At 39.3% G+C, this 15,000-nt stretch overlaps 2 protein-coding genes across 13 annotated transcripts in view; both read right to left on the bottom strand.

The window, feature by feature from the left end:
• LOC141380795 (uncharacterized) overlaps nt 1–12,091 on the bottom strand; it is a 13,711-nt gene extending 1,620 nt beyond the window's left edge. The window contains exons 1-14 of one of the 5 annotated variants that reach the window (XM_087308989.1): nt 12,021–12,091; nt 11,230–11,292; nt 10,228–10,272; nt 8,774–9,578; nt 5,877–6,188; nt 5,317–5,632; nt 2,355–2,654; nt 1,797–2,112; nt 1,516–1,624; nt 1,348–1,412; nt 461–532; nt 329–388; nt 144–218; nt 1–49 (exon numbers count right to left, since the gene is read on the bottom strand). The exon at nt 1–49 is cut by the window's left edge and continues 9 nt beyond it. In XM_087308989.1, coding sequence (XP_087165115.1) covers nt 2,648–2,654; nt 5,317–5,632; nt 5,877–6,188; nt 8,774–8,828 — 690 coding nt within the window. In that variant the 5' untranslated portion in view covers nt 8,829–9,578; nt 10,228–10,272; nt 11,230–11,292; nt 12,021–12,091 and the 3' untranslated portion in view covers nt 1–49; nt 144–218; nt 329–388; ... (3 more) ...; nt 1,797–2,112; nt 2,355–2,647. Of the gene's footprint in view, nt 50–143; nt 219–328; nt 389–460; nt 533–1,347; nt 1,413–1,515; nt 1,625–1,796; nt 2,113–2,354; nt 2,667–5,316; nt 5,633–5,876; nt 6,189–8,773; nt 9,579–10,227; nt 10,273–11,229; nt 11,293–12,020 lie in introns of all 5 variants that reach the window. The other 4 variants (XM_087308988.1, XM_087308985.1, XM_087308986.1 and 1 more) reach the window with 4 other exon arrangements.
• Nucleotides 12,092–12,466: 375 nt separating this feature from the next.
• reck (reversion-inducing-cysteine-rich protein with kazal motifs) overlaps nt 12,467–15,000 on the bottom strand; it is a 34,725-nt gene continuing 32,191 nt past the window's right edge. For 2 of the 8 annotated variants that reach the window (XR_015524283.1, XR_015524281.1), the window contains exons 20-22: nt 14,729–14,884; nt 13,002–14,056; nt 12,467–12,959 (exon numbers count right to left, since the gene is read on the bottom strand). Coding sequence is in view for 3 of the 8 variants with exons in the window: in NM_001423853.1 (NP_001410782.1) it covers nt 13,850–14,056; nt 14,729–14,884 (363 nt within the window). In the remaining 5 variants the exon portion in view is untranslated. 8 annotated transcript variants of the gene reach the window in all.

The raw sequence follows: 15,000 nt of genomic DNA, 5'->3' as shown, positions 1-15,000 counted from the left end.
CAGTGTAAGTGCAGTGCTGGATTTTCATGTTCACTCTTTGCTTGTTCTCCTTTAAACCCGAATGATTGATTGACATTAGTTATAATGAGGATACCAGCAGCATATAAATACTACATTACATGTTAATAAAGCTAAAACATTACCTGCCTGCTCTGCTTTATTCCAGACATGAGCTCATAGGGATTTTCAGATGTGTGCTCAGTGTTGTGTTCATTCTCCTGTAAACAAATGAATAATGAGTGAGTGAGCTAATTATTAATAATCAGAATATGATCAGACGTGGATGATGACTGTAGGTGAAAGCTACAGCAGATCATCACAGGTATACCTGATTGTTCTCAGACATGACTTCATACAGATTTGCAGCCTGGGTGTTTCCCGCATTCCCCTGGAAAAACACAGACTGATATGATAGATGATGGAGGATGATGAATGCTGCAGCATTACTATTAAAACACACCTGATGCTTCAGATGGACACCAGACATACACACATAGAGCTCCGACTCAGCTTTGATGTTTGTCCTTTTTTCCTAAAGACATCAAATGAACGAATGAATGAATGAATGAATGAATGAGTGAATGAACAAATGAATGAGTGAATGAATGAATGAATGAATGAATGAATGAGAGAATGAATGCATGAATGAATTAATGAGTGAATGAATGAATGAGTGAATGAATGAGTGAATGAACAAATGAATGAGTGAATGAATGAATGAGTGAATGAATAAGTGAATTAATGCATGAATGAATGAGTGAGTGAATGAATGAATGAACAAGTGAATGCATGAATGAGTGAATGAATGCATGAATGAATGAGTGAATGAATGAATGCATGCATGAATGAGTGAATGAATGAATAAATGAATCCATTAATGAATGAGTGAATGAATGAATGAACGAACGAATGAGTCAATGAATGAGTGAATGAATAAGTGAATGAATGAATGAATGCATAGATGAATGAATGAGTGAATGAATCAACGCATGAATGAATGAATTAATGCATGAATGGATGAGTGAATGAATGAATAAGTGACTGAATGAGTGAATGAATGAGTGAATGAATGCATGAAAGAATGAATGAATAAATGAGTGAATAAATTAATGCATAAATGAATGAATGAGTGAATGAATGAATGCATGAATGAATGAATGAGTGAATAAATTAATGCATGAATGAATGAATGCATGAATGAGTGAATGCATAAATGAATGAACGAATGAATGAATGAATGAATAAGTGAATGAATGAATGATTTAATGAATGAGTGAGTGGTGTATGATGCCAGTGCTGCTCAGTGATGTGTTGATCATGATCACTGTAATATCAGAGCGTCATTACTGTAATACTGCTGATGAGGACCTGCTGTGTGTCTTCAGGAGGATCTGCACTGTCAGCTGTGTGTCCTGCAGAAGCACGCACACACACACACACACACACACACACACACACACATGTATGAACCCCAGAAGATGTGTGTGGTCCTCAGTGGGTCAGTACGTGACTCACGTGTGTGTTTCCTGACTCTGGTCAGTGTAACGGCTCCACAGATCAGCAGCAGCAGAGCCACACACACACACACACAGCAGCTGTAGAGCCCACCGCTTCACCGCTCCAGCTGAAAGTTTAAGTTGTCACCTTAGTCATCTGAGTTTACCACAGTAAACCGAGTAAACACAAGCAAAGTTCATATATGAGTGTGTGACCTGTGCTCAGTGTGTGTGTGTGTGTGTGTGTGTGTGACCTGTGCTCAGTGTGTGTGTGTGTGTGTGTGTGTGTGTGTGTGTGACCTGTGCTCAGTGTTGTTGTCTCCTCCTGCCGTGTTGTTCATCCTCTTCTTCACTGTCATATGAACCGGTATCTGCGTGTTCTGGTCTGCGCAGTAATACCAGCCGCTGTGTGCGCTCTGCAGGCTCTTCATGGTGACGTTCAGAACTCCTGCTGTTCTGCTGAGGGTCACGTCTGCTGTACTCAGCGTTCCTCTCTGTTTCTCCACACAGGATCCTCCAACGCTGCACCACTGTGAAGCTCCGGTGCACAGCAGAGTCACGACGGATCCTTCAGACACGGACACACTCTGACTGGACACACGCAGAGCTGACGGACCTACACACACACACACACACACACACACATCATGAGATCTGAGATGAAGGTGACAGAACAGTACAATCTGCATGAAGCCAAATGCACGATGTTCATGTTACTAGCGCACGCTGTCAGTGTTAAAGTGCACCTATCATGAAGAAATACTTCAGTAAGGGCTTCAGACACAGCTATCTCAGAGTTTAACCCCTTCAGCACTGATTTCTGCAGAACAGGTGATGTTTAAAGGTGATTGTGAGTACCTTCAGTGACAGTGATGTCGAATGCAGCGTACAGATCAGGGCCGTATTTCTCCACAGCGCACCAGTATCTTCCCGAGTCTGCAGATCTAGCGTCTGACAGGGTAACGGTAAAGAAACGCTGCTCTCTGTGCTCCACAACACACACTCTCCTGTCAGACACAGTCCTGCTGAACAGCCACCAGTCCCCAGTAGACACATACTTCCTGAATCCCACAAGCTGCTTAGCGTACACACACGGGATTGTGATGTTCTGATGTTGGCCAACAGTAACTTGACTGACTGTGGAGATGTCTTCAGCTCCTGTGGAGGAAACTATACGTATAATCAGTGTTGGGAAAGTTATTAATCACCATTCCTGCTTTCCAAATATTATATTACTCTAAGGTATTTTAATACACGACTGAGTCAGTACTACTACACAACATCTGTCTATTTCCACGTATAGATAATAAAACACCTTTACTTCTTTAAATTGGAGTCAGGATTGGCCTTTAGCTTTACCAGAAATCAAAATAAAATGAGATGATGATGACCTGATGTGCTCCAACACTAACTTTACTGACTGTGGAGATTTTGTGAGCTCCGGTGGGGGAAAGTGTAAATATAATAAGTGCAATTGCAATTTAGTTACCCTACGGAATATACAGTTGAAGTCAGAATTATTAGCCCCCGTGAATTATTAGACCGATAATTCTAAATTATTAGACTGATTATTAGAAATGTATTTTTCACTAGGGTAATTAGGGTAACTAGGCAGGCTCAACTGGGTTAATTAAGTTAACTAAGCAGGTTAGGGTAATTAGGCAAGTTATTGTATAACAGTGGTTTGATCTGATTATCAGAAACTAATATAGCTTAAAGGGGCTAATAATATTGTCCCTAAAATGGTGTTTAAAAAATTAATAACTGCTTTTATTCTAGCCGAAATAAAACAAATCAGACTTTCTCCAGAAGAACAAATAATATCAGACACACTGTGAACATTTCCTCAATCTGTTCAACATCATTTGGGAAATATTTAAAAAAGAAGAAAAGTTTTTTAATGTATACAATTAATTCTGACATCAACTGTATATATATATATATATATATATATATAACTCAACTCATAGACAACAATTTTTAAGAATGTAAATTCGAGTGAAACATGGCCTTTAGGTTTATCAAAATATTACTTTAAATAGAAATGCAAGTGTTTGATTAACCAAAACATTCCTTTGCAAAAAAAGAGAAGTTAAATATGATATGCATGAAACATTTCACAACAGGATCCATATTTCATACATAAAATATATTGTCATTGACTCACTTCTCAACTCGTTGTTTCTAAAGCATGCTCAATCTGACAATGCAGCTTTAATATGAATATGAACTCAAGCCAAACTGAACTAAGAATAAATCCAACAATCTGCAGTGAGATCTGTGCTACAGCTCGGCCTCTTAGTTAGGATGCACACTTGGCTAATTTAGATAAAGAGATGCCTGATGTTGGCTTGAGCATTAAACTGCTTCTGTCAGAGCTGACGGTGGTGAATATGAGGAGTTTTTGTTTTTTTAATTGCAATTTGTATAATAAAAACAGAACTTGACTACAGTAATAAAATAAATGAAAATAATAAAGCACAACAAAACCATTACACATTCAGGTCCAAACAGCAACAAATGATTCAAGGTAGGTCTGCACAATATTGGTAAAACCTAACACTGCAGTATTATTTTTTTTTTGCAATCTATATATATATATAATGCGATATGAATACATCATCACCAGATGACTTCATATCTCTAATTGGCACTAATTAATAATGTCAGATGGATCGGGATGATTCTGCAGTGTGAGTGCATCCCCAAAACATCTAATAAACAATCTAGAAAAGGTTTGGGATCCCCGACACATTTTCATTGTGGTCTGTGCTATTTGCAGTGTGTTTGTGTATGAGTATAATTTAATGCACATGTTTAGTCAGAGACTAATTAATCTTTACTCTTTACATTTCTATAAAATCCAATAAAGAGCTTTTGTGTTGTGTGTATTTTCATCCATAACAATCGATAAATACAATCAAGAATACAGTGGAAATAAAGTGTTTTATCTGAGTCTAACAGTACGCAAGTACAGTAACAATGATGAAAATAAAAATACTTCAATCACATTAATCATACGGTACAGTTTCATATAAAATCATTATACAATCACAGGCATCAAAAACACATGCAAGTGATCAGTTATAATCCAGACTCGACACTGCATACTGTCAATGATGACTGCGATATCAACGCTGAAACCATATATAGTGCAGCCTTTATAGTGTAGTTTTTTTCCTCACTCCATCATTTATAGCTTGCTTTAATGTAAAATATACTAATAATAATACTACATTTCATTTTTAATACACTTTTCTAAAACCCAATGCTCTACAACAACAGTGAGAATAAAACATGCAATAAATACAAGAATTCAACACAGACGGAAAATCAGAAACACTCCAGAACTGTCAAGAATATAAGCAAGCGGTCTTAAAAAGAGGAGTTATTTACATCCTCTGAAAACTAGCCAGTGTGGAAGTGCTCCTGATGGACAGTACTGTGAGCTCATTTAGGCTTTTTGCTGTTATTTGTGGTTCTTTTAATGTAAAAACACACACTGTGAAAAGCCATCAGTTACTTTAAAACAGTGAGTAAACCTTAAGTGCTACAAGCTGATTCCACCTTAAAAACTTCAGTAAACACAGTGACTTTTACACTTATGAACAGTTTAATTGCTGCCCATTACTATCTTAAATGAGTATACCTAGTATTTAGTGGCAGTTTACACGTTTATCTTCCATAAATAAAGAGTAAATTGTGAATATGTGTGATTCAGCTTTACCTGAGGTGTGTGTGAGCACAAGCAAAGTTCATATATGAGTGTGTGACCTGTGCTCAGTGTGTGTGTGTGTGTGTGTGTGTGTGTGTGTGTGACCTGTGCTCAGTGTTGTTGTCTCCTCCTGCCGTGTTGTTCATCCTCTTCTTCACTGTGATATGAACCGGTATCTGCGTGTTCTGGTCTGCGCAGTAATACCAGCCGCTGTGTGCGCTCTGCAGGCTCTTCATGGTGACGTTCAGAACTCCTGCTGTTCTGCTGAGGGTCACGTCTGCTGTATTCAGCGTTCCTCTCTGTTTCTCCACACAGGATCCTCCAACGCTGCACCACTGTGAAGCTCCGGTGCACAGCAGAGTCACGACGGATCCTTCAGACACGGACACACTCTGACTGGACACACGCAGAGCTGACGGACCTACACACACACACACACACACACACACACATCATGAGATCTGAGATGAAGGTGACAGAACAGTACAATCTGCATGAAGCCAAATGCACGATGTTCATGTTACTAGCGCACGCTGTCAGTGTTAAAGTGCACCTATCATGAAGAAATACTTCAGTAAGGGCTTCAGACACAGCTATCTCAGAGTTTAACCCCTTCAGCACTGATTTCTGCAGAACAGGTGATGTTTAAAGGTGATTGTGAGTACCTTCAGTGACAGTGATGTCGAATGCAGCGTACAGATCAGGGCCGTATTTCTCCACAGCGCACCAGTATCTTCCCGAGTCTGCAGATCTAGCGTCTGACAGGGTAACGGTAAAGAAACGCTGCTCTCTGTGCTCCACAACACACACTCTCCTGTCAGACACAGTCCTGCTGAACAGCCACCAGTCCCCAGTAGACACATACTTCCTGAATCCCACAAGCTGCTTAGCGTACACACACGGGATTGTGATGTTCTGATGTTGGCCAACAGTAACTTGACTGACGGTGGAGATGTCTTCAGCTCCTGTGGAGGAAACTATAAGTATAATCAGTGTTGGGAAAGTTATTAATCACCATTCCTGCTTTCCAAATATTATATTACTCTAAGGTATTTTAATACACGACTGAGTCAGTACTACTACACAACATCTGTCTATTTCCACGTATAGATAATAAAACACCTTTACTTCTTTAAATTGGAGTCAGGATTGGCCTTTATCTTTACCAGAAATCAAAATAAAATGAGATGATGATGACCTGATGTGCTCCAACACTAACTTTACTGACTGTGGAGATTTTGTGAGCTCCGGTGGGGGAAAGTGTAAATATAATAAGTGCAATTGCAATTTAGTTACCCTAAGGAATTATTTATATATATATATATATATATATATATATATACACAGTTGAAGTCAGAATTATTAGCCCCCCTGAATTATTAGACCGATAATTCTAAATTATTAGACTGATTATTAGAAATGTATTTTTCACTAGGGTAATTAGGGTAACTAGGCAGGCTCAACTGGGTTAATTAAGTTAACTAAGCAGGTTAGGGTAATTAGGCAAGTTATTGTATAACAGTGGTTTGATCTGATTATCAGAAACTAATATAGCTTAAAGGGGCTAATAATATTGTCCCTAAAATGGTGTTTAAAAAATTAATAACTGCTTTTATTCTAGCCGAAATAAAACAAATCAGACTTTCTCCAGAAGAACAAATAATATCAGACACACTGTGAACATTTCTCAATCTGTTCAACATCATTTGGGAAATATTTAAAAAAGAAGAAAAGTTTTTTAATGTATACAATTAATTCTGACATCAACTGTATATATATATATATATATATATATAACTCAACTCATAGACAACAATTTTTAAGAATGTAAATTCGAGTGAAACATGGCCTTTAGGTTTATCAAAATATTACTTTAAATAGAAATGCAAGTGTTTGATTAACCAAAACATTCCTTTGCAAAAAAAGAGAAGTTAAATATGATATGCATGAAACATTTCACAACAGGATCCATATTTCATACATAAAATATATTGTCATTGACTCACTTCTCAACTCGTTGTTTCTAAAGCATGCTCAATCTGACAATGCAGCTTTAATATGAATATGAACTCAAGCCAAACTGAACTAAGAATAAATCCAACAATCTGCCGTGAGATCTGTGCTACAGCTCGGCCTCTTAGTTAGGATGCACACTTGGCTAATTTAGATAAAGAGATGCCTGATGTTGGCTTGAGCATTAAACTGCTTCTGTCAGAGCTGACGGTGGTGAATATGAGGAGTTTTTGTTTTTTTAATTGCAATTTGTATAATAAAAACAGAACTTGACTACAGTAATAAAATAAATGAAAATAATAAAGCACAACAAAACCATTACACATTCAGGTCCAAACAGCAACAAATGATTCAAGGTAGGTCTGCACAATATTGGTAAAACCTAACACTGCAGTATTATTTTTTTTTTGCAATCTATATATATATATAATGCGATATGAATACATCATCACCAGATGACTTCATATCTCTAATTGGCACTAATTAATAATGTCAGATGGATCGGGATGATTCTGCAGTGTGAGTGCATCCCCAAAACATCTAATAAACAATCTAGAAAAGGTTTGGGATCCCCGACACATTTTCATTGTGGTCTGTGCTATTTGCAGTGTGTTTGTGTATGAGTATAATTTAATGCACATGTTTAGTCAGAGACTAATTCATCTTTACTCTTTACATTTCTATAAAATCCAATAAAGAGCTTTTGTGTTGTGTGTATTTTCATCCATAACAATCGATAAATACAATCAAGAATACAGTGGAAATAAAGTGTTTTATCTGAGTCTAACAGTACGCAAGAACAGTAACAATGATGAAAATAAAAATACTTCAATGACCATACGGTACAGTTTCATATTAAATCATTATACAATCACAGGCATCAAAAACACATGCAAGTGATCAGTTATAATCCAGACTCGACACTGCATACTGTCAATGATGACTGCGATATCAACGCTGAAACCATATATAGTGCAGCCTTTATATAGTGTAGTTTTTTTCCTCACTCCATCATTTATAGCTTGCTTTAAAGTAAAATATACTAATAATAATACTACATTTCATTTTTAATACACTTTTCTAAAACCCAATGCTCTACAACAACAGTGAGAATAAAACATGCAATAAATACAAGAATTCAACACAGACGGAAAATCAGAAACACTCCAGAACTGTCAAGAATATAAGCAAGCGGTCTTAAAGAGAGGAGTTATTTACATCCTCTGAAAACTAGCCAGTGTGGAAGTGCTCCTGATGGACAGTACTGTGAGCTCATTTAGGCTTTTTGCTGTTATTTGTGGTTCTTTTAATGTAAAAACACACACTGTGAAAAGCCATCAGTTACTTTAAAACAGTGAGTAAACCTTAAGTGCTACAAGCTGATTCCACCTTAAAAACTTCAGTAAACACAGTGACTTTTACACTTATGAACAGTTTAATTGCTGCCCATTACTATCTTAAATGAGTATACCTAGTATTTAGTGGCAGTTTACACGTTTATCTTCCATAAATAAAGAGTAAATTGTGAATATGTGTGATTCAGCTTTACCTGAGGTGTGTGTGAGCAGCAGCAGCAGCAGGAGAGCCCACATCTTCATCTTCATGCTAAAGTAATGTAATGTGCATCTCTATGGTGTAGGAGTGCAGGACTGATGTGTGTGTGTGTGTGTGTGTGTGTGTGTGTGTGTGTGTGATACGTAACTTCTTGACTGCTATTTCTTAAGCTGTTTCCTGCTGAAATGATATGAGAGTCTTCGTAGTGTCTGATCAGACTGCAGATTGCACCCTGCACTGTCTTCGTCTGCAGATAAGAGATGTTGTGGTGGTTAAAGTTTTCTCAGGCATGTATTGTTTTAAATCAATGCCTGAAGACAGATGGGAGCGACTGTTTAATGGACCTGCTCACTCGTCCTCAGAGTGCGGTCATTAACAGGACAGCGTGGTGGATTTCTCATGTTTTAGATGATATGATCAGTCTGCAGGATATCTGTAATCTCCACACAGAGACAGAATCTGCTTTCAGAAGATGCAATCGTCTCCTCATGCTTCAGTTTCTCATCAAATCTTCTGACCAATCAAATGCTCTCTAGCGTCTGACATGCCCCACCCCCTTCTTCTCATTGGCTGATCAGCTGATACGCTTGAGCTCATCCACTCTCAGAGGTTTACATATCTGTGTGTAACTACAGCTGAGTGTTGAGCAAGTGTGCTCAGTGTAATGTTGGTGTTTCTGCAGCTCCTCCACACAATGCCTTCCTGTTTTCCCCACAGCACCACACTATACCACAGTGAAGCTGCAGTGTCTGATCTACAGCTGAAACACCACAGCGGAAGACCACCACTTACACCACTGCCTGCAGACAGAGTCTCACACACACACACACACACACACACACACACACACACACACACACTATATATACTTACTCACAGGGCTGTTTATATCGAAGTTGATATTTAACCGCACCATGTTGGTGTTTCACATCTAATTTTACGAGGTGGGATGTTAGCTCAACACTCACCCCACAACCTGTAGGCACACACACTGCGGCCCATTTTCATTCATTCATTTTATTTTTAGCTTAGTGCCTTTATTAATCAGGGGTCGCCACTGCGGAATGAACTGCCAACTATTCCAGCATATGTTTTACACAGCGGATACCCTTCCAGCTGCAACCCAGTACTGGGAAACCCCCATACACAGTCATTCACACACACACACAATACAGCCCATTTAGTTATGACAGTAGTTCATATGCTGTTCAGCTGCAAAAATACGATGCAAATTCTAAAATCTAGATTTCCCACATGTCGCAGATGGTCATTACTCAGTAGTGTATTAGTGTGTAATAGTCTGCATTTCTCAGTCGTGGATGTGCTGTTGTCTTTGGCTGTACTCGGTGGGATTTAAGACTCTTTAAACTACATTTGGAAAACAATAAATGAGAATTAAAATGGAGAAGAGCAGAGAAATGAGCACAGATGTGCTTCACACACACTCACCATCACGCCGCTTCAGGAGGAATCATTCACCGTCTCCTGAGGAACCTGAAAACAAGACAGAGGAAGACTTCATCAACTCAGTGACGACCCAATAAACCTCAGAGACTGCTTTAACAAGTGCTGTGCAGTGACAGAGAGATGAACACACACACACACACACACACACACACAGCTATCTTCATAGTCTCTCTATTTCTACTATAAAATAATCTGGCATAACTACACTTATGGGGACATTTGGTGCCCACAATATGAGGAATACAGGGCACACACACACACACACACACACACACACACACACGCACACACACACACACACACACACACACTCTCTCTCTCTCTGTCTCAGTGTTCTGGCTCTCGGTGTTCGGTGTGTCAGGACAGTCTGCAATGAGCTGGAATCTGCTTCACAGATCTGCTTCATCACTCCAGATCTCCGTCTCCAGCACAGAGTGGAGCCGTCATTGGAGAGCGCTGTGAGGAGAGTTACTTCTGAAAGTAGTAATGCATTACGATATTGAGCTGCTTTTATTTTTTATTTCTCCTGATATATATCTATTGTTTTATTTAAATAAATAAATAAAACTAAATTGTTTCTAGTGCAAACATCAGAAAACCATCAGAGCAAGTAGAAATGTTGTTTAGCTTTAACCATCAGAAGAAATCAGTAAAAATGAAGTGTTTTTTGCTTGTTTAGGGAAGTGGGGTGAGAGAAATAATCTTGTTTTTCTTTAAAATGTAGATATTTGGACTAGAAAGAAGACAAAAACTCTAAGTAACTGTTTTTTTTTTTTGTTGCACAAATCATAAATTGCGTATAAACACAGTGATTAACTGTAACTCTGCATCTCCTGCTCCACTATAGTTCAGACTGGACACTGCAGATCTCAGTGAAGACACTATTGCAGACGCACACATTGCCATATCGATGCTGAACTGATATACTGTGCAGCCCTCATGATGAGCAATGCATTACAGTACTACTGAGTGACTTTTCCTCACCTGTCTGAAGCTTGATCTCGTTCAGAACCTGCAGGGGTTTCTTCTTTAATTAACAGAGGAGCTCTGCAATGAACAACACACTGAATAACCTTCAATTACCTATAAAACACATCAGTGAATAATAATGCAATGTGAATTTCCTGAGGCGGAGCTCTACATGCTGTATATACAGATTAATGAATGTTTAAAGCAGTGTGTTTGCTGCTTTTACTTTATGACTTTACAGGCAAAAAGACAGACAAGCCCTGGCCTAAAGAGGTCAGATAGCCCCGCCCTCATGCACTGATAACCCCACCCCAATGTCAGAGGGCCCAACCCTAAGCGACTGGTAGCTCCGCCCAAAATGCTGATAGTTTTGACTTTAGGCAGATTTAGAATATTAGATTATTTTCTCATAATCTACCCACAGAAGACAATAATATCATTAGCCTATGCATCAACTTGTGGGGGTGTGGAATAAAATTAATTATTCATATTCATTCTACTAATAGAGGAACTGTAAGACTGCAGTAGTGTCCATTTACTGAGTCCAGTATAACAGTTGGCAATCCATAATTAAATCCACCACAGAAACCAAGCTAAATATTAATGTTTACAATGTGTACATATTACATTAACGCAGAACTACAGCGTTTCCTGAAGCTGAACCGCGTAAACGAATTTTCCCGCCAAATTAGGATCAAAAAAGGCGCAAAACGCAGAGTGAACACTGAAACTCATGACACTTGACCAAAAATGAAGCCAATGATCGGAAAATACACGAAAAATGAGCACACATTTCAGAAACTTACGTCAGAGGAACAATATTCCCATATGCTTCAGCTGAACAGCTCCAAACTAACTCAAAACAATCTTCCGGTGTGGAATTGAACGAATCGACTCAGTGAACGACTCTATTGACTCGTGAACACAGCTACAGGGAACCAACACATACTGAAGCTACAGCTATGGCTTGTGTTTATTATAACTAATTTGTTTGCGTTAATTGAATAATTTTACCATGTTTCTCAGAATATTTCAGTGCTCTTTAATAAAGAAAAGTCAACCTTGGACCACAAAAGCAGTCATGTGTGTGCATTTATCCTTTATAGCTGTGTTGTAAAGCATTCTAAAGTGATTCCTTCAATATAATATAATGATCAAAAACATCTATGGTTATTATCAGTGTTGAAAACAGCTAAACCAAACTGTAACGCATGAGTTTAACCTTCAGGACTCACAGATATGGACAAACATGTCAAAAGAATATCATTTATTTGAAATAGAAATATTTCTGGGGTACATTTCTGGAAATATTTTTGGTACATTAATATTATTATTATTACAAATGTATTTAATATTTTGGTCAATTTCAATATAGATGTTTTCCTGATGAAGTCCTTCAGCAATATTATCACACTTATTATTATTATCATCATCATCATATAAAAATATACATGGGTGCACACACACACACACACGCACGCACGCACGCACACACACACACACACAGACAAACATCAGCCTACACAGCTGCCTGAGCCAATAATACTGTCAAAATAAGGGCCCTTCATAGTGTGCTACAGGCAAATACACAACACTTCATCTCACATACACACAATAAAACACTTCAGAACGGTCAATCATGCAGGAATCAGCGTTAAAAACCATGATATCATCAGAAAATAGAACATCTGCTTCTCTTATCAACATTAAAGTCCTGTTTTTGCAATACTTCATTTAGAAAACATCTACACACACACACACACACACACACACACACACACACACACACACACACACACACACACACACACACACACACACACACACACACACATATATATTTAACTTCATAAGCAAGGCATATTGTGTTTGTTTATCACTTTACGGATAAGCAATGCGATTGTCATTATCGTTTACATGGCTGCTTCCTCCATTTTTAATTAATTAGCATTAAAGGAACAATAAAATAATTCAAACAATATAATATTATATACTTAAAAGGGAAAAGAGGCAGTTTTTACAAAGGTAGAAAGCTGATATGTGCTCGAGTACGAGCGAGACATCCAACAGCAGCATCGACATGCATCTCTGAGGAGTCCTGCGTCCCAAATCACACCCTATACCCTCGCCCCCTACAGTCATATAGTCCACTTGAAGAACTGAGTGCACTTAAGAGATGCGGTTTGGTCTCGCTCAGACCCTGTGCTAGTTATTTAACACTGTTTATTAGTAACGAGACATTAAATCATATTTTATTTTGAAATAACACTGATAGGAGTGAGCTTCAGTCGCCATCTAGTGGCCAGATGCCAGAACTCTAGCAGTGCATCATGGGTGTTGTCCAGCTGTTGAGTGTGCATGTGTTGTACCCTCATTATTGCAGTGCATTGTGGGATTGATTGAGTGCACTGCATGATGTATTTGAATTATTTAGCCTGTAACATGTTTACTGCTCTAAGATATGATGACTGCTTACTGTCCAGTAGGGGAGAGATGTTGTTTACCCAGAGCAGATATTACAGCAGTGATCATGACACCGTCACAATCTCACACCGGCTCATGCACACTTGAATCTGCATGCACTGTTAAGGATATAGGGGCGATTTGGGATACAGCCGCAGTCTGATTGTCCAGGTCAGAGGTCAGAGGTCAGGGTCAGGATGAGCGAGCAGAGCAGCAGCAGCACACACACACTGATGGAGACGCAGCCGGAGGAGCGAACGCTGGACAGCTGCAGCTCCGAGCTCAGGAACGCAGACAGAGGGACGTGAGACACCAGCGTCGGGCTGCCCGAGTTAATGAGGGAGTCGATCTTCTCTGCTTCCTTACTGCAGGCTTCAATCTGCACACACACACACACACACACACACACACACACACACACACACATTCAGCTCAAATAGGCCAGGAGCTCCTTGCAGACGACTGGGATATTTTTAGCCAATCTGAAGAACATCTGGAGCGAATGATGCAAGAGCACGAAATCCTGAGGAGGAGGAGGAGGAGACGCTGCTGTACAAGTACACTACACTACACCACACTCACTAACTCAACTACTAGAATGTAGTCTGCAACTCAACTACTTGAATGAAACTAAACTAGAGGGGGGGGGGGTGTTTCCCAGCGATGGGTTGCAGCTGAAAGGCATTGTGCAGGATAAGTTGGTGGTTCATTACGCTGTGTTGACCCCTGATTAATAACTGCAGTGGTGTGGATGTTGTCTATATAGTGCTGTATGGTAAGGGCTGATCTCAGACCTGCAGTGGTGTGGCTGAATGGTAAGGGGTGTAGATGTTGTAGATGTTGTCTATATAGTGCTGTATAGTAAGGACTGATCTCAGACCTGCAGTGGTGTGGATGTTGTCTATATAGTGTCGTATGGTAAGGGCTGATCTCAGACCTGCAGTGGTGTGGATGTTGTCTATATAGTGCCGTATGGTAAGGACTGATCTCAGACCTGCAGTGGTGTGGATGTTGTCTATATAGTGTCGTATGATAAGGGCTGATCTCAGACCTGCAGTGGTGTAGGCTGCTGGTCTACAGGAGCGATGAGGATGATGATCTCCGAGTTGATGCTCAAATAACCGAAGATGTCGCACTGAGGAACAGAAACGTGCAGACGCAGGATCTTCAGGATGTCATGGAGCGACACTGGCTGATCCCGGTTCAGCTGAACACACACACACACACACACAAACACACACACACACACACACACACAGTGTAAATATGAACATGTCACACAGTCTCAGCACAGGAACATCTCTCCTTTATTTAAATCCCTGA

Source organism: Danio rerio, chromosome 24, assembly GCF_052040795.2.
Source record: "Danio rerio strain M-AB ecotype USA chromosome 24, GRCz13ab, whole genome shotgun sequence".
NCBI lineage: Eukaryota > Metazoa > Chordata > Actinopteri > Cypriniformes > Danionidae > Danio > Danio rerio.
This window is presented reverse-complemented; position numbering and strand designations above follow the sequence as displayed.